A 20,631-nucleotide genomic window follows, 5' to 3' on the forward strand; every position below is an offset into this window, starting at 1 on the left:
GGGAGCTCGGAGGGGGAGACGAACCATGAAAGACTGTGGACTCTGAGAAACAAACTGAGGGTTCTAGAGGGGAGGGGGGTGGGGGGATGGGTTAGCCTGGTGATGGGTATTAAAGAGGGCACGTTCTGCATGGAGCACTGGGTGTTATACTCAAACAGTGAATCATGGAACACTCCATCAAAAAAAATAAATTAAAAAAAAAAAGAGTAGCCCTCTTAATGTATAAATACCAGGAGGCCTCAGTTCATGGAATATAAGGTTTCTACCTCACATGATTTAGGTCCTCAATTTCTTCAGTGCTGCTTAGAATATTGCATTAGCTTTTTCAGGAACCTTATCTTGCTTTGGTTTATACTCAGCTTGAGAATATCCCTGCTTTTTTCCACATGGTCAGCTGCCGCGTCAGGTTGCCCTCCATTGTGAAGCTGTAAAGCTGGTCCTTGAAACCCACATCCCACACTTCACAGTCCCCTCTCTTGGCTTTCATCATGTTCATTAGGGTGAGCATTCCAGCTTGCCAAGGTCATTTTGAATTTGATTCTCTTCTGTGTTTTTAGTAAACTCCTTCAAGCGGGCCTGTGCCCTTTTGATATGTCCTCATTTGTCTTGGAATGTATCCTTGCTTTCTAGTACAAGATGATACCCCAGGATTGCATTGGACTTTCCCTGCTTCCAACTTGGAGGTTGATAATTTCTGCAGGTGGTCATGGTTCCTTTTAGTGGGGAAGGGTATTTAGAAACTGAGATTGGGGCTCTAAGGCTGTTGTTCATTGCTATTGGCGTGTTGCTGTTTCCAGATCTATAAATGATAAAGCTAGAATGTGATATAGATAGATAGATAGATAGATAGATAGATAGATAGATATGGATATATTTATAGTTCTAATTCAAGGTTAATATTATAGGTTTTTTCCTTATTTGTTTCTGTATTTTTATTTTTATTTTATTTCATTATTATTATTATTATTTTTAAAGATTTTATTTATTTATTTGACAGAGAGAGACACAGTGAGAGAGGGAACACAAGTAAGGGGAGTGGGAGAGAGAGAAGCAGGGAGCCCAATGCGGGGCTCGATCCCAGGACCCTGGGATCATGACCTGAGCCGAAGGCAGACGCTTAACGACTGAGCCACCCAGGCACCCCTTATTATTTTTATTTTTATCTCTTCTCTTACACTGAAAATCAGGATCAATCCTAACGGTAACATCTACTTATTTGCTATATTCTCCTATATATGTATATATATAGGAGAATATAGCAGTATATAAATATTTAAATATTTAATATTAATTAATTATTTTTTTAAATTCATTTTCTTTAAATAAATAAAATTTATCTATTTTTAAAAATTAATCATTTAATTATTAATATTAATGAGTAATTAATATTAAATATTATAAATAAATATGTATATATTTTTTGGAGGGGAGAGCAGAGAGAGAGAATCTTAAGCAGGCTCCATGCCCAGGGCAGAGCCTGACACGGGGCTCAATCTCACAACCCTGAGATAATGACCTGAGCCGAAATTAAGAGTTGGACACTTAACTGACTGAGCCACCCATGTGCCCCACCCATATATTTTTTAAGATGTCAAATTTACAATTCCAGAATTCCAATATTATTATTACTAATCATAAAACTTGCAAATAAAGTTTAAGATTTCTTTGTGATCCTTTTTATCATTAGACTATATCCCACTAAGGGGCTACAAAGTACTGTGTTCAGAAATCATTGTGAAGGGATTCTTTTCACTTGTGGTTATGTTACTAATTTTAGGTAGGTTTGTTTGTTTTAGTTTGTTTTCAGCATTAGGATTTACTTTTTTTCCTATTTTGACTTCATTTAATATTTTGAACATGTAAAACATTTAACTTGTTAAAATGATATTAAAAGTCTCCTTTATATAGAGAAGTCTCCTTTTCATCTCTGTCTCCTCCACTCCATCCCTCTCCCCCACAACCCCCACCAACCCCCTACCACCCCACCACAGGGCTCTGTTTTTATTCATTTAGTTTGTCATTCTAGTGTGTCTTCTTTGTAAACATATATGTAAATAAGTAAATAAATAAAGATATTTATGTATGACTTTATATGTGAATAAGTATAAACTTTTATGTATTTGTTTCATATGCTTATTCATACATAGTCATTCATATTTCCTCTCCTTTCTTACACAGAAAGTAATAAACTAGTGTTCTGCACCCTGCTTTCTTCACATTACAATACTATTCTGAATTTGACAAATAATAGTACAGAGAAATTTTCACTTTCTTTCCAACAGCTGTGTAGTATCCCACTATATGGGTACCCCATCCTTTATTCCCTGGTTCCCATGTGGATGGATGTTGCGTTATTTCTAATCTTTTGTAATTAGAAATAATGCCAGTGAATAATGTTGTGCATATGTTGTTCTGTATTTGCTGGAAGAGTGTCTTTGGGGAAGGTCTTAAAAGTGAGTTCGCTTTAATTTTGTTAGGCTTTGCCAAATTCCACTTCACAGTGATTGTGCCATTTTGCATTTCCATCAGTAGCATATGAGTGTGCTTCTTTCCTCCATAGCCTCATCACCAGGATGTATTGTTGAACTTTTTAGCTTCTGATTTTTGAATCATAGCTAGAAAAACCTTTCCCTCTTCCAGGTCATAAAGGAATTCACCAATGTTTTCTTTTAGTTTGGATTGTTTCATTTTTTTACATTTGGGTCTCTCATCCATTTAGAGGTTTTTACTAGTGTATGGTGTAAGGTTGAGATCTATTTTTATTTTTACCAAATGACAATAGAATTGTCAGGGACATCATTTATTTTAAAGTCTGTCTTTTCTGTGGTGATTTGAAATACTGCCTTAATCATATACTAGATATCTATGTGTACTTGGGGTCTGTTTCTTCCACTGGCCTTTCTTCACATTCTTTCAATACTTCCACCCTGTTTTATTTAGAGAGGTCTTATAGAATGTTTTTAGTATCTGTAGGGCCAGAAACCTTTTCTTTTCCTGGCTCTTCTTGAATTGGTTTTGTTGTTTTTTTTTTTTTTTGTATGATCTTTAGAATCAATTTGTCTACCTTCAGGGAAAAAAAGATTGATATTTTTTATTCCATTTATATTAAATTTTATATGAGCTGTATGGTGTTGAATTGTCCTATCCAGCAATGAGATACCTTTCTTTTCATCCAAGTCTAGTTGTCTTTGTTTCAGGAGTGTTTTAAAGTTTTCCTCACATTGGATTTGCACATTTCTTTTAAAGGTTTATTCCTGGGCATTTCATCTTTTTTGGCTGCTGTGGTTAAGTGAGGTGGGTCTTCTCTTCCATTATATCATCTGAGTGGATATTGTTTGTATATATGAAGGCTATTGATTTTTGTGTTAATTTGAATTATTTTTTCGAGTGTGGTGATTTTTTTATTGACTTTTCTTGGGTTTTCAGATTTCTCTCAGATTATCTGAAAATTAAGATACTTTTACCTCTTCCTTTCCAATTTGTTTTCCTCTGTCTTATTTTCCTTTGTCTAATTACATTGGCTAATACGTCTAGATCAATAATAAATAATAATGGAGATAGTGGGCATCCTTGTCTTTTTCTGATTTTAGAGAGAAATCTCTAGTGATTTTTCTTTTTTTTTTTTAAGATTTTATTTATTTATTTGACAGAGAGATAGAGAGCACAAGTAGGCAGAGTGGCAGGCAGAGGGAGAGAAGGAGAAGCAGGCTCTCCGCTGAGCAGGGAGCCCGACATGGGGCTCTATCCCAGGACCCTGGGATCATGACCTGAGCCAAAGGCAGCCGCTTAACTGACTGAGCCACCCAGGCGCCCTCTAGTGATTTTTCTTTAAGTGAAATGCTGGATTTGTGAGTGAATTGTATATATATTTTATCATGTTAAGTATCTGTCAATTCATTACTTTTTTTGTTTTGGGGGTTTTTTTTTTGTTTTTCATCCAGAAAAGGTGTTAAATTTTATTGAATACCTTTTAAGCATTGATGGAGATGATCATATATAATATTCCTCTTTAGTAAATATCTGGGATTTGAGTAACTTAAATCAATGGATTTCCTAGAATTGATTGAACCATCCTTAATTTCTGGAACAAATCCCACTTGGTTGTGATGCATTATTTCTTAATGTACTGTAGAATACCACTTGTTCATACTTTATTTAGATTTTAATTTACCTGGCCTCAAGAGTCTGAAAGCCTTCACTATGGTCTTTTTAGAAGCTTGTTTTATGCCATTTTTTTCAGCTGTCTCTCACAGAATTTTCCAAAGGATTGGTGTCATTGAGTAAAAACAAGTTATGAGGTAGTACTTACAAATTTGGTACCTAAGGACTTGATGCTGACTTAAAGTGGATGATCGCCAAATCAGGACTCTCGTTCCTTCTTTAACTTCTGCATACGTCACAGTTTAAAGACCATCCATTCTTCCTTGAAAAACTGGAATGCAGACTAGGAGCTGAGTAATTATATCTTCCTCTGTCATGTGTTGCTTTTATCCTTGTCTCTTCAAGCACTGAACCATAATTTTTTCTTGTTGCCAAATTTAACTCCTAAACCCCTTAGGTTTTAAAACCTACCATATTTGGGGCACCTGGATGGCTCAGTCGTTAAGCGTCTGCCTTCGGGTCAGGTCATGGTCCCAGAGTCCTGGGATTGAGCCCTCTGTCAGGCTCCCTGCTCAGCGGGAAGCCTGCTTCTCCCTCTCCCACTCCCCCTGCTTGTGTTCCCTCTCTTGCTGTGTCTCTCTCTGCCAGATAAATAAAATCTTAAAAAAAAAAATAAAAATAAAACCTACCATATTCAATACAATAACTCAATGTAAATCCTGACTCTGGTATTCTTGTCACAAGTCACATAGATTTGGGGAAAAAGTAGAAATTCTAGTTCCTGTTCAGGTGACAATATTCATCTCTTCTCTGTTTCTCTGTTAAAGTGGTGCAGATTCTATTTTAACATATTCCAGAGGATAAAGTATATTCTCAATTCTTCTCAATTGTGCCTTTTTAAATCTTTTTCTTTTAGTATTCCTCCTTATTCTTTTAGTACTGAAATATGTTTATTTTATTGGTATTTTTTCCAAACTTAAGAAATTTTTTTTGTTAATTTTTAAAGGCTTTCCCCTTGCTCTAGTAATTTTTCCATTATTACGTCTTTCATTTTATTTATACCTATAAAATAATGTATATGTAACATATTTGTAGTAATATAATTTTGCTCATCCCCCCCCCCCCACTCCTTTCTGGATGAAGGGGGGTGGGAGGTACAGCCTTCCGGTTATGGAATGAATAAGTCACAGGGATGAAAGGTACAGCATAGGGAATATAGTCAGTGGTATTGCAGGAATGTTGTGTGGTGACAGATGGGAGCTAAGCTTGTGAGCACAGCATAGTGTATAGAGCTGTTGAATCCTGATGTCGTACACCTGAAACAAATGTGACATTGTGCATTGATTATACTTCAATTAAAAAAAATTTCTTAGAGGTTTTGAGAGCTTCTAGGAATTTTACTTCTTTAAAATTTTACTAGCTTTAAACAGATGCAGCTTTTTAAAAGCCTGTTAAGAAGAAAATGGACTAGAATAGAACTATTTTAAGATCCCAAATAAATGCATTTGAATACTCTGTGGAAAAACAATAAAGTGTACAGTTCAGAAATTATATGTATATTCAGGAATTATGCAATCATACTATAATCAATTTTAGAACACTTTCATCAACCTAAAAAAAAACCCCTTATATATGAGTAGTTGCTCCCCCATTTTCCTCTGTAGCCATAGGCAATCACCAACCTATTTTCTGTCTCTGTAGATTTGCCAGTTCTGGAATCATAGACTATGTGGCCAGCATCCTTCACTCAGCATTATATGTTTTCAGGATTCATCTATTATAGCATATATCAGTACTTGATTCCTTTTTATGGCTGAATAATATTCCATTGAATGGCTATACTACATTTTGTTTATCTACTCATCAGCTGGACATGTGGGTTGTGTCTACTTTTTGCAATTATGAATAATGCTATTATTAACATTCATGTACAAGTTTTTATGTGAACATATGTTTTCATTTTCTCACGTGTTCATCTAGGAGTGGAATTTCTGGATCCTATGGTATAATAATGGATCATAAAGACAGGCCAGTAGGCTGGAAACTCAGACAAGAGTTGAAGTTGCAGTGTGGAGTCTGAAATCTGTAGGATGGCTGGCAGACTAGAAACTCACTCACTCAGGACTTCTATTAGAATCTTTAGGTAGAATCCCTTCTTCTGTAGGAAACCTTCATTTTTGCTTTTAAGGCCTTCACCTGAGGTCCACCTACATTATTGAGGATAATCTCCTTTACTTAAAGTCAACTGATTGTAAAGGTTAATTACATCTACAAAGTGTTTTCACAGCAACATTTAGACTAGGGTTTGACCAAACAACTAACCTAACCAAGTTAACTAATAAAATTAACCATCACATATGGCAACTCTGTGTTTAGCCTTTTGAAGAATTGCCAGGCTGTTTCCAAAGCCATTTACATTCTCACCAGCAATGTGAATATTCTGACTCCTCCACATCCTCACCAACACTTTTATTATCTGTCTTTTTTATGATAGCCATACTGGTGTGAAGTGGTGTCTGATCATGGGGATTTCATTCATTTTCACTGTGGTATGATATTCTCTTGTATTAATGTATAATGTACCCCAATTTATTGGTTCTTTGTTGATGGATGATTGAGTTGTTTCCAGTTTTTTGCTTTTATAAATAGATATTCTTATACACATGTGCAAGAGTTTCTCTAAAGAATATGTATTTCTCTGGGAGTAGAATTGCTGGTCTGTAGGATGTACAGTACTCAAGTTTACAAGATAACGCCAACATGTTTTCCAAATGGCCGTACCAGTTTGCACTCCGACCATCAGTGAGTCTGTCAATGCACATTTCTCTACCACTTGGAATTATCAGACTCTCTTTTGCCAATTTCATCAGTTTCTCGATTTGCAGTTCTCTGATTATTCATGAGGTTAAGCATAATTTCATATTTATTAGTCATGTGATTGCTCTTTTTTTGAAATGCACGTCTTCATGTCTTTTGCCCATTTTTAAAAATTGGGTTGTTTGTCTTATTGATGTGTGTAGATTCTTTATATATCCTGGACATTAACCTTGTATCAGTTTTATGTGTTACAAACATCTGGTTTGGTTTTTTCCTTTTGTTGCCTTTTGATGAACAGAAGTTATTTTCATGTAATTTATTATTAATGCTCTAGTTTATACTTATTGTATCTTTAAAAAAACATGTTTGAATTTTTAGCCATTTCATTCTTTTGGCCAAGCATGTTTATTATAATTTTTCTTCCATTCCTAAATTAGCTTATCAAATTCTATAGGTATTACTCCTCTGTATGTTGTGCTTTTTAAAAAAATTTTAAACATGTCAACAAATGGAAAAGATTGGAAGAAACACCACAAGGTAGCTCATACTTAAGGCCTATGTCTTACAGACAGGATAAAATTTAAATGTGGTTGGTGAAATATTCATCTCTTCTAGTTGAGAGGTGATAGTGAATATGTAAAAGTTGTGGTCTTCCAATAATATATTCATTCCTTCTCTAACAAAGCTTGTATTAATAAGAGAACAGGACACACAATTAATAGAGACTCTACTCTGTTTTAAGCCATGAGACATAGCGACAAATGAAAACAATGTGCTTTTTTAATCTTGACTCAGGAAGAGGACCACCAAGCCCGGGTAGAAGAGGCAATCACACGCATGCTTGTGTGTGCCCTGAAGACTGCAGAGGATCCACACAATACCAGAGCTTGGTTAAACCCAACCGAGGTAGGCCACTTCTGGTGTTCATCATGGCAGTTAGTTTCCTGTGATCAATCAACCCTGGCTGGAACATTCGTTTTCTAACTTATATAAGTGCATATATCCATTCTAAAGAGTTTTTCTTTCTCCTTAGGTTGAGGAAACATCCCATGAAGTCAATTGTCGCTACTTAAATAGAGCCGTTTCTGCCCTTTTTGATCATTACAGAACATCTAAGGTAGTAGAAATCCAAGCACTGAGAACAAATAGAGAGGACATGAAAAAGGAGGGATCAGATGTGCACAATCACATGGAGGTGGGACAAACAGGTGGCCAGGACTTACTCTTGGGAATGGGAAAACAGGAGGCAGCAAGTCCCTTTGGCCCTGATCTGGTTCCTGTAATACTGGGTTCTGAAGAACTACCCTCAGAGAGAGGAGGCATATTTGAAGGTGATGGTAAAGACTTTGTTGGCGAAGGTGGAGAACACTCTGGAAAATTGCATTGTACCAAGAGGCAACGAATGATGAGTAAAAGTGAGGATGCAGTTGTGGAACAAATCTCTTCAAATAGTAGTATGGCTCCTTCTCAAACATTCATTTCTACAGATGACTTGCTAGACTGCTTGGTGAATCCACAAGTAACCAGGATAGTGGCACAACTTCTGATACAAGGAAGAAGTTTGTGGTTCTAAGGAAATGACTTTTAAAATAATACTTTAAAAATATCTTTTGAGTAGTATGATTGTTAAATAAAAGATGGCAGAGCAAAAAGTTAATTTGCACATGCTTGTAAATGCACTTGTTCTTACCTAAATGTGTTTCAGTTTCTTGCTACCTTCATTCATGAACATTACTCTTTGGCCAAACTGGCTCTTTCTTAGTTGTTAGGCCTTCTTTCTTCAGTGACTTTGCTTTTCCTCTCCCATCTGATCCTTTCAGCCTATCTCAAATGTAAGCCCCAGGTGTTCTCAACAGAAAGTAATCTCTTCAGCAGTCTCAGGCAGAGGTCGGCCTGACAGTGTGGCCTGCAAAGCTGGAAATACTATCTATCCCCTTATAGAGAAAGTTTGCCAACCCTTGGCCTAATGCATCCATTGGGTGGATTCTAGCCTTGAGCTGAAGTGACTGATTACATTTGTGACACCTGCAGAATTCTCTGTCATCCAGAGCAGGATACCAATCAGGAAAAAAGTAGGTGGGGGTCCAATATAAGGTCTCCTTATGGAAGGAACTGGGACATCTAGGAACACTAGTCCTGGGAAGAAAAAGCACCGGATGTTACAGGCTCTTGCAACGGACTAAAGGTTTGGTCTAGTGAAATTGAGCCTACTCTCATTACATTTGCAAGAAGATCTGGGGATAATTATTACCATTACTGTCTAAGTAAGAATTTAGAAGTTAGAAAAGCATATGGATCTCTGAGTAACCATTTGTGAAACAAATACATAACAAAAGGTAAGAAAAGTAATCTTTTAAGATGAATTGACTACTGACTCAATCCTTGTCAGTCTTCAGACTCAGGGTATCAGTACATCCAAAGAAAATATATGCCTTCTAGGGTGCCTGGGTGGCTCAGTTGGTTAAGCAACTGCCTTCGGCTCAGGTCATGATCCTGGAGTCCCAGGATCGAGTCCCGCATCGGGCTCCCTGCTCGGCAGGGAGTCTGCTTCTCCCTCTGACCCTACCCCCTCTCATGCTCTCTCTATCTCATTCTCTCTCTCAAATAAATAAATAAAATCTTTAAAAAAAAAAAAAAATATATGCCTTCTAGCAGCGAGAGAGGTGTTATATGAACATGCTCAGGAAAAGAAGGGTCTGGAAGAAATCTGTCTGTAGCACTTACTGCCAGTTGACCACAATATACCTATTTATTTGATTATTGTTTATCTACCCCAACCAGAATGTCACTCCATGGGGGTGTGGACTTTGCTTTGATCTTTATTGTGTTCGCAGAGCCTTGATCAGAGTTCCAGCATATGGTAGGGGCTTGTTAAATATTTGGTTGAGTGGATTATAAAAGGAAGAACTTGTTCGCAACACTCCATCAAATAGATTGGGGTAGAGGATGTTGTGGCCAAGGGTAAGGTGCCTGGTCCCCTTAGTAGGTAGGTCTTTATTGCAGAAATAGACATATCTTTTTCTTCAGATATTTTTTACATATGCTACTCCTTTGACTACTGTTTTTCAAATTGTAGGTTGTGACCCGTTAGTAAGTCATAAAATCAATATAGTGGGTAAGACCAGCATTTTTAAAAACTGAAATAGAATAGGTGATTTCAGTGAATTCATTAGTAAGTGTCAGTATTATTTCATGAAATTTTCCAGGAAAAGTATTTTTTTTAGGGTAAGTATATTTCATAGAACTTTTCAGTTATATTTGTGTGTGTACTGGGCCTGATATAAAATGTATTTCATGTCCTCATGTAGGTTGGGGTCACAAAAGTTTGAAGGACATTCTGAAACAAAGAATTTAATTCAGTTGGAGGTAACAGTCTTTGACATGCAGAGACCTGGGAAGAGAGTTAAGACATTGGTATGAAGGGATTTCTAAGTGTAAATGGGTGATGGGAGATAATTTCCTGATTTTATCAAGATGGAGACCTTGGCTATCTGTGAAGGGGATTATGGCAGTGAGGAAAGATAGTAAAAGGGGGAGACCATCAGGCACTCAGGGAGCTGGGTCCCATTTCATTATGCATTTCTCAGATAAGCGTGCCTGTGTGAGTGAAATTATTAGATAAATACATTGGCCCTGCAGAAGCCAGAGGCATTAAAGAACACAGGCTCATTCTCCCCCGCTTCCAGGACTGGGCCACTTCTGGGTGGGGCAATGGGTTCCAGCTCAGCTCACACTGAGAATGTAAGAACTACAAACAAAATTTCTATTAAGAATATGGCTCAGCATTGCACCTAACATATCCAGGTATCAGCAAGGCTGACCTATCCAGTTGGCACAGTGGCTGGGGCCCATGAGCTTTTCGGGGGCCCCAAAATGTTTTAGTTTCTTTTGAAATAATAATAAAAAGAAACATATAATCCAGCTTTGATTGCATTCATGTTTGTATCAATGCAGTTGCAAAATGTAATTGTTAATACTTTTTTACTTTTTATGGAGTAAGGGACCCGTGAAGGCAAAAGTCTCTGGAGCCATGAAAGTCCTACGCGGTTCTGAGTATCAAGATATCAGAATCATTTGAGGTGCTTGCTGAAAATGCACATTTCTAGGCACCCCTCTAGAGCTACAGAACCTGACTCCTTTAGGATGGGCCAGAACTTGCTAGCTCAGCAAACACCTAAAGTGATTCAAATAACAAAAATGTTTAAGAATCTCTGACCCTAGAGGAAACCCCCAAGACCCATCACAGTCTTGAAGTGGGCTTGGTTTAGCAGGGGCTTCCTGTTGGAGTCAATTTGCCCTTCAAATTTACTAAACTAAACCTGTACTGTGCCCTTACTGTAATTTTCAGCTGAATACTATTAACACTCTGGGGACCCCTGATGCTCTCATGTTTAGTGGTAGTCTTTTATCAGCAGTGGCCTGTTTTTATCATCAAGCTCTCCTGTATGTAGATGCCCTTAAGGATAAAGAGGTTTACCACCAAATAAATGTATTTTCCAAGTGTTTTATTCAAAAAGGAGGTAAATGACATCTATTTCTTTAGACTGAGGATAACTATAACATTTACTGACTGGATCATTACACTTTGGTGCAATATACCCTGATATTCAGCTTTGCCCTGAGTTAACCAAACCACTGGAGAACAAGAGCAAATCAGAGAGCTGGTTTCTCCCTTTTATTTCTTACATTCATTGTCAAGTCTGAGGCCAGTGGCTGGGAAGCCACTCCTAAGCAATAAGGAGTCTTTGCCAATCCATTTAAAAAACAAACAGTGGGAGGGTGCCTGGGTGGCTCAGAGGGTTAAGCGTCTGCCTTCGGCTCAGGTCAGGATCCCAGGGTCCTGGGATCGAGTCCCACATCGGGCTTCCTGCTCAGCGGAGAGCCTGTTTCTCCCTCTCCCTCTGTACCTCCCCCTGCTCATGCTCTCTCTCTCTCTATATCTCTGTCTCAAATGAATAAATAAATAAAAAAATAAAAACAAACAGCGGGAAATCGGAGGGGGAGAGGAACCATGAGACGATGGACTCTGAAAAACAAACTGAGGGTTCTAGAGGGGAGGGGGGTGGCAGGATGGGGTAGCCTGGTGATGGGTATTAAAGAGGGCACATTCTGCATGGAGCACTGGGTGTTATGCACAAACAATGAATCATGGAACACTACATCAAAAACTAATGATGTAATGTATGGTGATTAACATAACAATAAAAAATTAAAAAAAAAACCAGCAACAGTGGCGCCTGGGTGGCTCAGTCAGGTAAGCATCCGACTCTTGATTTCAGCTCAGGTCATGATCTTGCGATCTTGGGATGGAGCCCTGCGACAGGCTCCACACTCAGCAGGGAGTCAGCTTGAGATTCTCTCCCTCCACCCCTCCCCCTTCTCTCTCTCAAAAGAATAAATCTTAAAAAAAAAAAAAACAGCAACAGCAAGAAAAATTTCAAGATGTCTGTCTGTTAATGAAGCGGAACTGTGGCCCCCTCAACCTCCTGTACTTGAAGCAAGTAGTTCACAGCAGCCAAGGAAGAACACCTTTAACCTCTCGACACCCCCTAGTGTTCAAGTGCACCATCTGCACTGGGCATCAGCTCCAGCCTTGGCCTACAGAGCTTCAAATGAAGAGACTCTAATGGAAACCAAAGCCAGAAGGAAAAAGCCAAGGAAATACGAGGGTCGTTCATAGACTACCTGGGATGTTCCTGAAATGGTAACATTAATCTAGAGGCCATGCTCTGTAGTGGGAAGAGCAAAGGACTTGGTGACACAGGAATCTGGATTGGGTTTCGGTCTCTGAGGGCTACTACCTAGGTGACCCCAGGCAAGGAAGCTTCTTGCACTCTGAGTGTCAGTTTCCTCAACTTTATCTTATTTTTTAAAAAGATTTTATTTATTTATTTGACAGAGAGTGCGTACAAGCAGCAGAGGGAGGAGAAGCAGGCTCCACTGAGCAGGGAGCCCGACACAGGGCTCAATTCCAGGACCCTGGGATCATGACCTGAGCTGAAAGCAGACGCTTAACAGACTGAGCCACCCAGGTGCCCAAGTTTCCTCACCTTTAAAATGGGGATATGATTCTTACCTGACAGGGTTGTTTGGAGGAATAAAATAAATATGTGAAAGCACCTATTATATTACCTGGTACAATCTAGGCACTCAATAAATTGTGTCTGAATCTGAAATTTATCTGGGGAAAATTTTTTTAAAAACCAACACTTTCCTATCTAACAGACACTGAGCTAGCAAATTAGCAATATGGCTGCTTAATTCCTTTGGTTTATTTATGCACAAGTCTTTAAAATCATCAAAAGCTAGACTGCCAAGGAAAATAATGCTATTTAATAACATTAGAATTCACTTAACATAGTAAAGGGTTTCACCCTGGAAGTATCCCACTGTTGTCACTGGGCAGAACTAAGACCAACGGAAGTTAGATGAAGGCAGATTTGGGGTCAACATAGAAAAGGACCAGTGGAGCCAGGACTGCTGTGCTGCACAAGTCCGTGGGACCCAATTCCCATGGGCCACAAGCTAGACCACAGCCCCTGAACTGTGCAGGGCACAGAACACTGGAGCTGTCCCACATGTCATGGTTCAGTTCGTGAAGAACAGAGTTCCCTGTGACGGAATCTGTTCAATTTAAGGCAAAGTGACAAGTCAAGAATATTAAAGAGATGGCTCCTACTTTGAGTCAGAGTCTGACTAGGCTTTTTCTTTCTTAGTTGGTTTATGGAATGTTTCTGGAGCATCTATTTACATTAGGCATAGACCTTAGCCCAGGGATTAAAAAAAAAGGAATTAGACACCATCCCCGGCTGCAGGGAAATCGGCAGTCCTACCCACTCAGTAATACTGTGTTCCTTATGGGAGCATGGCGTCCTGATGTGGTACACCAGCTGTCTCCTTCAGCAGCAGCTGAAATGGCATAGCTGTGCCCTCTGCCTTTAAGATGAACATATTCTCTCCTTTCCGAAAACACAAACCTGTTCTTTCCTTCTACAGATTGGATGTCCATGGTTGTGGACACACAGTTGTAACTAAGTTATCTGATGTAAATTCTCAAATGTATTGCTCTTAAGATAGGTTCATTCCAGTTATGAAGAAGTTGAAGAAAGTCTGATTTCAGTGACAAAGATCCTTTAATCTTAGAAAATGCTGTTAAGAGGAAAAAACACCTAAAACTTGTTTTACAACTCGGCATGTATAGGCGAGCAATGTCTTCTGGGAAGGATACCAAAATGTTACTTGGTGAAAGTAATGAGGTACTCTGGGTAAGCCTGGTAGTCATAAAATACCACAAATAAATGGGGATTCTGCACAGAATCCGTGACAGTGTCATACAGGTCTGTAGGGTTTTCAGGGCTCTTTGGAGGAGGCACAATTAGTGAGGAATTTCCATGTGTGTAGGTTCCAGTAAGTACACGCACATAATACATATGCTTTCTCCCATATCTGTCTGGTCTGGAGTATGTATCATTGGCAGAATAACAGGCATTGACCGCAAAATAGGTTCCCTTTCCATATGCCACAGCTGTGAAGAGAAAAACAAAACATTTTTAAGAAGTTCAATTTAGTCTATAATCTGATGTGTTGACCCAATATGTCAAATAATGTTAAAATAATGTTCAGTTCTTCTCTCCAAAGCCTCAAATTTTTTTCATGTGTTTTTAATTTTTAAAAGTCATTTCACCATCCTAGAGGGCCAGTCAGTCCTTCTGGGATGAAACATAATGAGCCCAACCTCGAAACTCTGGCCGCAGCATGGCCACCAACCATGAAGGAATGAATACAAAGCAGTCAGTCCACACTGTCCCTCACCAGTTTGGGTTCTTGCAGCTGACACCCCATTCGGAGTAGCCAGATTACTTGTTTCCTTACCGTTCTTCCCAGCATAACTGCGGTTAAAGCCATTTTGGTTGACATGTGGCACTGAGTCAGCATCTGTCCCATGGAAGAGCTGCTTCTCATTGTCTTTATGCCCGTTCTTGGCATCCATGGTTTCCTTCTTTGTTTGGTAGCAATTCCAGAGATTTAGATTCTGGATCCTCTCAATCTGCAAATCAACAAGGAGAAATATTCTGTCGGTGCCAAGAGCCTTTAGCAAGATACAGATATGACCATTATTTTTCATAAATAAAAATTAAACAACAAATTCAATGCCAGATGGCACCTCTCTGATTCAGAAATCTTTTTAGATCCAGTGTTTCACAAAAAACAGACCTTGGGAAGAATGTTAATTTCATCTTTTAATGCACCACATGAGAGCAAACAGTGTTTAGGATCTAACCAAGCCTCCCCAACGCCTGCTTTTTATCTTCAGTTCAATGGCTATTCTGGTTGCTGTCTACCTCACTTGGTCCCTTTGCCTCTCTCCTCCTAAGTCCTTCTGGGGCACTGGTTCACCTGGTTAGCCATGTTCTACTGGTGGGAGAAGCACCAGAGGGTCTAGTCCAGAAGGGAATTAATTAATGATAATGAATCTCTGGTCCAGTTGGAAGAGTGGGGCATGAATCCTGGTGGGGTGGGGTCTGGTTGCAGATCATAGTGTCCATGCTTTGACCATCCTCTTTGGGAAGTGGCCTCCAGGGCTGTGGTGGAAATTTCCTTGAGTCCTGGATAGCAGGACCCAGGAGGAATCAGACAAATATAGAATCTGTAAGCAAACTTGCTTGAGTTCTTAAAAAAGGAAAAGAAAAGAAAATCTAGACAAGACAGAGTCAGAATGTAGGACATTCTATAACACAACTGACTTAAACTCTTAAAAATTCAGTATCATGAAAAATGAGTTTTTAAAATGCAGGAGTACTATTCTAGATCGGAAGAGACAGAGGAGACAAAATGACCAAATGCATATTGGAGAGGGGAGAGTTATAAGTAAGCAGTTGGGGAAATTTAAATATGGATTCTATTACCGAATTACTGTAAATTTTCTTATGTGGGATAGCAGTGTTATTATTTAGGAGACTGTCTTTATTCTTAGGAGATACGCACAAAAATATTCAGGAGTGTCATGATATCTGCAACTTACTTTCAAATGCTTCAGCAAAAACCCAGAGAGTAAGAGAGAAAAGGCAAATGTGGCAAAATTATTGAATCTATGTGGAAGTTTATGGATGTTAAAAATCTTAGTCACAGGTCCTACCAGTCATGGAGGATAATAACCGCCTATTTTTCCTGTTAGCATTTTCACACTGTTAGGGATTTCCACAGAAGTGCCGTAAGTAGCTTTACTTCTATCTGTTTCACACACTGGACTTTCACATAGGATTTTATTTGAAAAAGGGGTCCACTACAAAAAAATAGTGAAATCGTTTCTCTGGCCATTCGCCAACACATGGCAAGCCTCCAGGGCCCCCTGCAGACATCGCTGGTCCACTGGACAGTCCTGCTCAGTCTGGACTTGGCATCTCATCAAAATGGGCCAGTCAGTCACTACTGGATGACTGTGCCTGGTATTTGAAATCTCAGAACCAGCCCCCACGAGAGTGCTGCATACTTGAATCACTTTGTCTTGGTACCTCAGAATTGGTTTGCTCGAATGGTTTACACTGAGGGATTAAAAATAAAAGCAGTGGTATAAAATCTGATGTTGAATTTATTGTGAGGATGACTTTGAAGATATTTTCCAGCACTTGATTCACAGGATAAACCTCTCAGTAGTCTCAGCACTGTGAAAAGCTGAGAGTCTCCTGATCACATGGTTTTCTTTCTGATTTACGGAAGCAATGAATCTTGAGGCTGGGTGTTCACTTCTTTGCTTTGTCTACTAGGAGCTCAGAAACAAACCTGTGGTCCTCTAGTAACTATCCAGAAAGTCATGTTATATATTTTTGTAAACAGACAATACCTCTATTACCTTATTTTTCCTCCCCTCTTTTTTTTGTCCATTTTTCTTCATCTATTTATTTTATCTGAAGGTATGATACATATCTTTGTAAGACACTTCAAATCTTTTTGAGTTATTATGTGCTTAACTACATGAATAAGCAGAGTGGTGGCAGAAATAGGGAATAAAAAAACGTTTGCAAAAAAAGAAAACGCAGGCCTTATTGGCAAATTCGTTATTATGGATGAAGGGAAGGCATCCAAAGATCTCTACCTTTACTCGGAAAGTGGTGGACCAAGGACAGAAGTGGGGAAGGAAAAGGAAATGGTGAGATGATGGGTTAGGTTTAGGGAAATTGATTTAGCAGCTAGATATGCAAGCAGAGATTTTTTAGGTCACTGGAATATGTTGTAAAGCTTGATCAAAGATCCAAGTTGGTGATGTTGATTTGGGAGCTATCAACATTGAAATAACAGCTGAAGCCAAGAAGGGTAAAAACTTTTCCCAGTGAAGTGCAGAGAGAGAAGACCAAAATATAAATCCTACGGGTAAAGCTAGGATTAGGTGTTTGGAGGAGAAATAGATAACTGGGATAATGAAAGGAAAATTAAAGAAGAAAGCATTAATATAATACTGCCACAGAGGTCAAATGGGAACATAATTTCAAAGAGCAATAGTGATGTTTAAAAGTGGAAGGTGCCAGGGGCACCTGTGTGGCTCAGTCGGTTGAGCGTCCGACTCTTGATTTCGGGTCAGGTCGTGATCTCAGGGTCGTGGAACCGAGCCCTGTCTCTCTCAAATAAATAAATAAATCTCTTTTTTTTTTTTTGGTGGAAGGTGCCAAAATAAGGGAGATGAACAAGGAAAGGACTATTGGATTTATGCCGGAAGCAAGCACTGTTGATCTGTGAATGACGGGGCAGAAGCACACAGTCCTGATCTGAGGGCCTCTGCGTGTTTCTTTGTGGTGTTTGCTAGTTGTCAAATGAACCTTGAAGCTCTATCTTTGTATTTTTGTGACTTTGCTTCAGGGATTCTTGTGAATTCATGTTAAGTTTTATAGGGCTGGGTGGGGCAATGTCCATTTTAATCCTGCCGGGCTGGCTTTTGGAACTTTTCCTTTTTCTTGGAGCTGTTGCTCTTGCTGCCAGCAGCCTCCATAGGTGTGTTCCCGAGTGGCTTCTCCTTGGAAGAGAACTTCCTTTTATCCTGGGGATGTTCCTCTTTCCTTCCTCTTTAGGGCCACTTACTGGTTCCTCTTTGGGGAAAGATTTCCTCCTCTTGGGAAGACTTCTACCAGCTGTCTCTTCAAGATTACTACTAACCAGCTCCTCCCTGAGTTAATACCTGGTTTTAGTATTCTAATATCGTACTGCAATCTAATATTGTGTTGTAATAACTGACACGATCTCAATCTCAATGTGTCTGTAATGATAGTGATAGGAGTAGAACCTATAATCTAAAATCTGATTACCGTAGAATATTCTAATTCTGGCCAAAAAAAAGCGGGGCGGTTGGAAAATGAATGCAAATGTATTTATGTATTTATCAGGACCACGATACCACTTATTTCCACCATTAAGAAACTCCATGTCAGCAGAAAGCTTACCTTCTTTATGTAGAAGTGTGAGCAGGTCTGATTAAACTTGCTTGCCACTGTGTTATATTCTGCATGACCAGGCTGTAGCTCAACCACACAGACCTTCTGCTGCTTCATATCACTCCAGTGCTCAGGGATCTTAACTGCAAAGAGGACATTTGAGGACTCCCACACACCTGGGAAGGCCCATCTGCACATTCCTGGTATGCTTTGAAGAACTGAGTATCATCTGTGTTCTTACTTTACAATCTCCTAACTCAACGTGTTCAAGAAGTTCCTTGTTTTTCAAAGTGTGGCCCACAGACAACCTACATCAGAACCAACCGTAATGCTTGTGAAGAAAAAAACCCAAAGATCTACGAATCAAACTCTCTGAGGGGTGGAACCTGGGTGCCTGCATCTTAACAAGTTTTGATCACGCTCAGAGTTGAGAATTGTTGGTGCAGCATGACTCAGCTGCATATTCTGTTCAGTCTCCAAGCTGTCGCAATTCAATAATTTAATAGTTGATTATTTCCCTATGATGGTCTTGTTACAACAGTGTGAATTTTTGCCAGAACTCCTCACCATCACAGGGCCCTCCACATCTATTCTTTCGTTATTCTTCCCCGCATCCTTCAGAGCTGGGGGGACGGCAGGTTGGCTCTTTGGCAGGTAGTGGTGGCAGCTCTGTCTTCCCTTCTGCTAAACAGGGTATTATACTTGATTTGTCGTTTCCCTAGGGTTGCTCAGAGTCTGAAGAGCTCACTCACACGGATCTCACAAGAGATGAAGATACTGTACCGGAAGCCAACTTACCAGTCTCCATGGAGGACCTGTGTGGTTCAAAGGCAGGAGTAGCTACCTACACAGCACAGCCATTCCCTTCGTGGGGAATAGACCCAGTCAGAGAATTTGAAGGCTGCTTCCTGATGCGTGCATTAAGGAAACCTTACGTTCAGGGCAGGAGAGGAAGTAAGTTCTGGGAGGAGATCCTACAGGCTGCCAGTCCTCCCTGGGTTCATCAGTCACGGACACAGAGAGTGCCTACTCTGACCAGGCTGTCTTCTTTTGTTCTAGAAAACCTTGGGCCACTTTTCTTTAAAGCCCATGGCTCTCCCTCTCCTGACGGAAGCAGCCGTTAACCTCCACAGCAGAACTGGCTCTGGGAAGCATGTAAACTGTAGAGATGGGAACAAATGCAAGGTTTGGGTCTGGTCGCCATTAAGAAGGTCGTCCTCAGGCTGCGGAGTGCATCCATGCTACATTTCCCCAGCCATAATGTAAGCTCCTTAAGCTTAGAGACCAAGTGTTGTATTTCATCCCATTAAGAGTTGCTTCAATTTTATCTACATGAATACAATTTTGATGTATGTACAAAATAGTGCTAAGTCCACAGGAGGTGTAAAATAACGGATAAAAGCACACAATCTGACTCACCTTCAGATTTCATGAGGCGCTGAACAGGTAAAGTCTGTCCTTTTGCATCTGTAGCAGTGTGTGTGGTCAGATCCACTGTGTAGCTCTGATGATTAATTTTGACAACAGTTATCCTTTTCTTTGCCTTCCTTGCATTCTCCAATTGCAGATTGGTTATTTTGTCAAAACTATGAAAAGTCCTGTTTTTGTAATATTGCCATTCTATAAATTCACTGATAAACTCTGCCTGGGATTTCTGTTCTTTGGCCAATCTCATTCCCTTGATCATTTCCTCAATTGCATTTCTAGCCTGTGCCAAATCTTTGCCAATTCCAAAAACCTCAATCAAAGGTTTTTTACAGTCCAAGCAAATGGCAATATTTAAGTTCTCCTGCAGTTCATTCAACTTCTGATATTCTTTTTCATTAAAATCTTTGATACACTCATCTTCATTGATGTAAGGACACAGTTCCTTTGTAATCAGATCCTGAATCCAGGAGACAACGTTTTCTATACATTTTACACTTTCACCACACACCTGAAAACTTGCTGATTCTGTTTTCTTTTTCAAAACCAAAGGATTCTGCTTTTCTGGAGATTGACTCAGGGAGCCCACAAATGCTAAAAAAAGAAAAGAAAGGAAGATTAACTATTTCTTTCTCTCCCTCCCTCTCTCTCTCTTTTTGTCACCATGTTATACATTACATCTCTAGGACTTATTTATCTTATAACTGGAAGTTTGTACCTTTTGACCCCCTTGACACATTTCACCCATCCTCATCTCCCACCCCACCCTCTGCTGCCTCTGGCAACCACCAATCTGTTCTCTGTGTCTCTGAGTTTGTTTTTTAAGATTCCACATATAAGTGAGATCATACAGTATTTGTCTTTCTCT

The 20,631-nt window shown here is 39.4% G+C and overlaps 2 protein-coding genes and 1 long non-coding RNA gene across 6 annotated transcripts in view; 1 reads left to right on the top strand and 2 right to left on the bottom strand.

The window, feature by feature from the left end:
• The window catches only part of HSPBAP1 (HSPB1 associated protein 1), a 60,537-nt gene extending 51,962 nt beyond the window's left edge, over positions 1 to 8,575 (top strand). For both annotated transcript variants that reach the window (XM_006743387.3, XM_031039226.2), the window contains exons 7-8: positions 7,714 to 7,824; positions 7,952 to 8,575. In XM_006743387.3, coding sequence (XP_006743450.1) covers positions 7,714 to 7,824; positions 7,952 to 8,491 — 651 coding nt within the window. In that variant the 3' untranslated portion in view covers positions 8,492 to 8,575. The remainder of the gene's footprint in view (positions 1 to 7,713; positions 7,825 to 7,951) is intronic.
• Positions 7,681 to 9,997, bottom strand: LOC145723815 (uncharacterized). The gene is made up of 2 exons (XR_014149129.1): positions 9,564 to 9,997; positions 7,681 to 9,350 (listed from the first exon to the last, which is right to left on the bottom strand). It is a non-coding gene; the product is annotated as an uncharacterized LOC145723815 (long non-coding RNA).
• A 4,035-nt stretch (positions 9,998 to 14,032) lies between these two features.
• The window catches only part of PARP14 (poly(ADP-ribose) polymerase family member 14), a 40,134-nt gene continuing 33,535 nt past the window's right edge, over positions 14,033 to 20,631 (bottom strand). For 2 of the 3 annotated variants that reach the window (XM_081832891.1, XM_081832882.1), the window contains 4 exons: positions 19,758 to 20,357; positions 18,348 to 18,481; positions 14,791 to 14,965; positions 14,033 to 14,443 (listed from right to left, as the gene is read on the bottom strand). In XM_081832891.1, coding sequence (XP_081689017.1) covers positions 14,154 to 14,443; positions 14,791 to 14,965; positions 18,348 to 18,481; positions 19,758 to 20,357 — 1,199 coding nt within the window. In that variant the 3' untranslated portion in view covers positions 14,033 to 14,153. Of the gene's footprint in view, positions 14,444 to 14,790; positions 14,966 to 18,347; positions 18,482 to 19,757; positions 20,358 to 20,631 lie in introns of those variants that run through there. The other variant, XM_081832899.1, reaches the window with a different exon arrangement.

This window comes from Leptonychotes weddellii, chromosome 1 (genome assembly GCF_054177405.1).
Source record: "Leptonychotes weddellii isolate Sample4059 chromosome 1, ASM5417740v2, whole genome shotgun sequence".
Taxonomy (NCBI): Eukaryota; Metazoa; Chordata; class Mammalia; order Carnivora; family Phocidae; genus Leptonychotes; species Leptonychotes weddellii.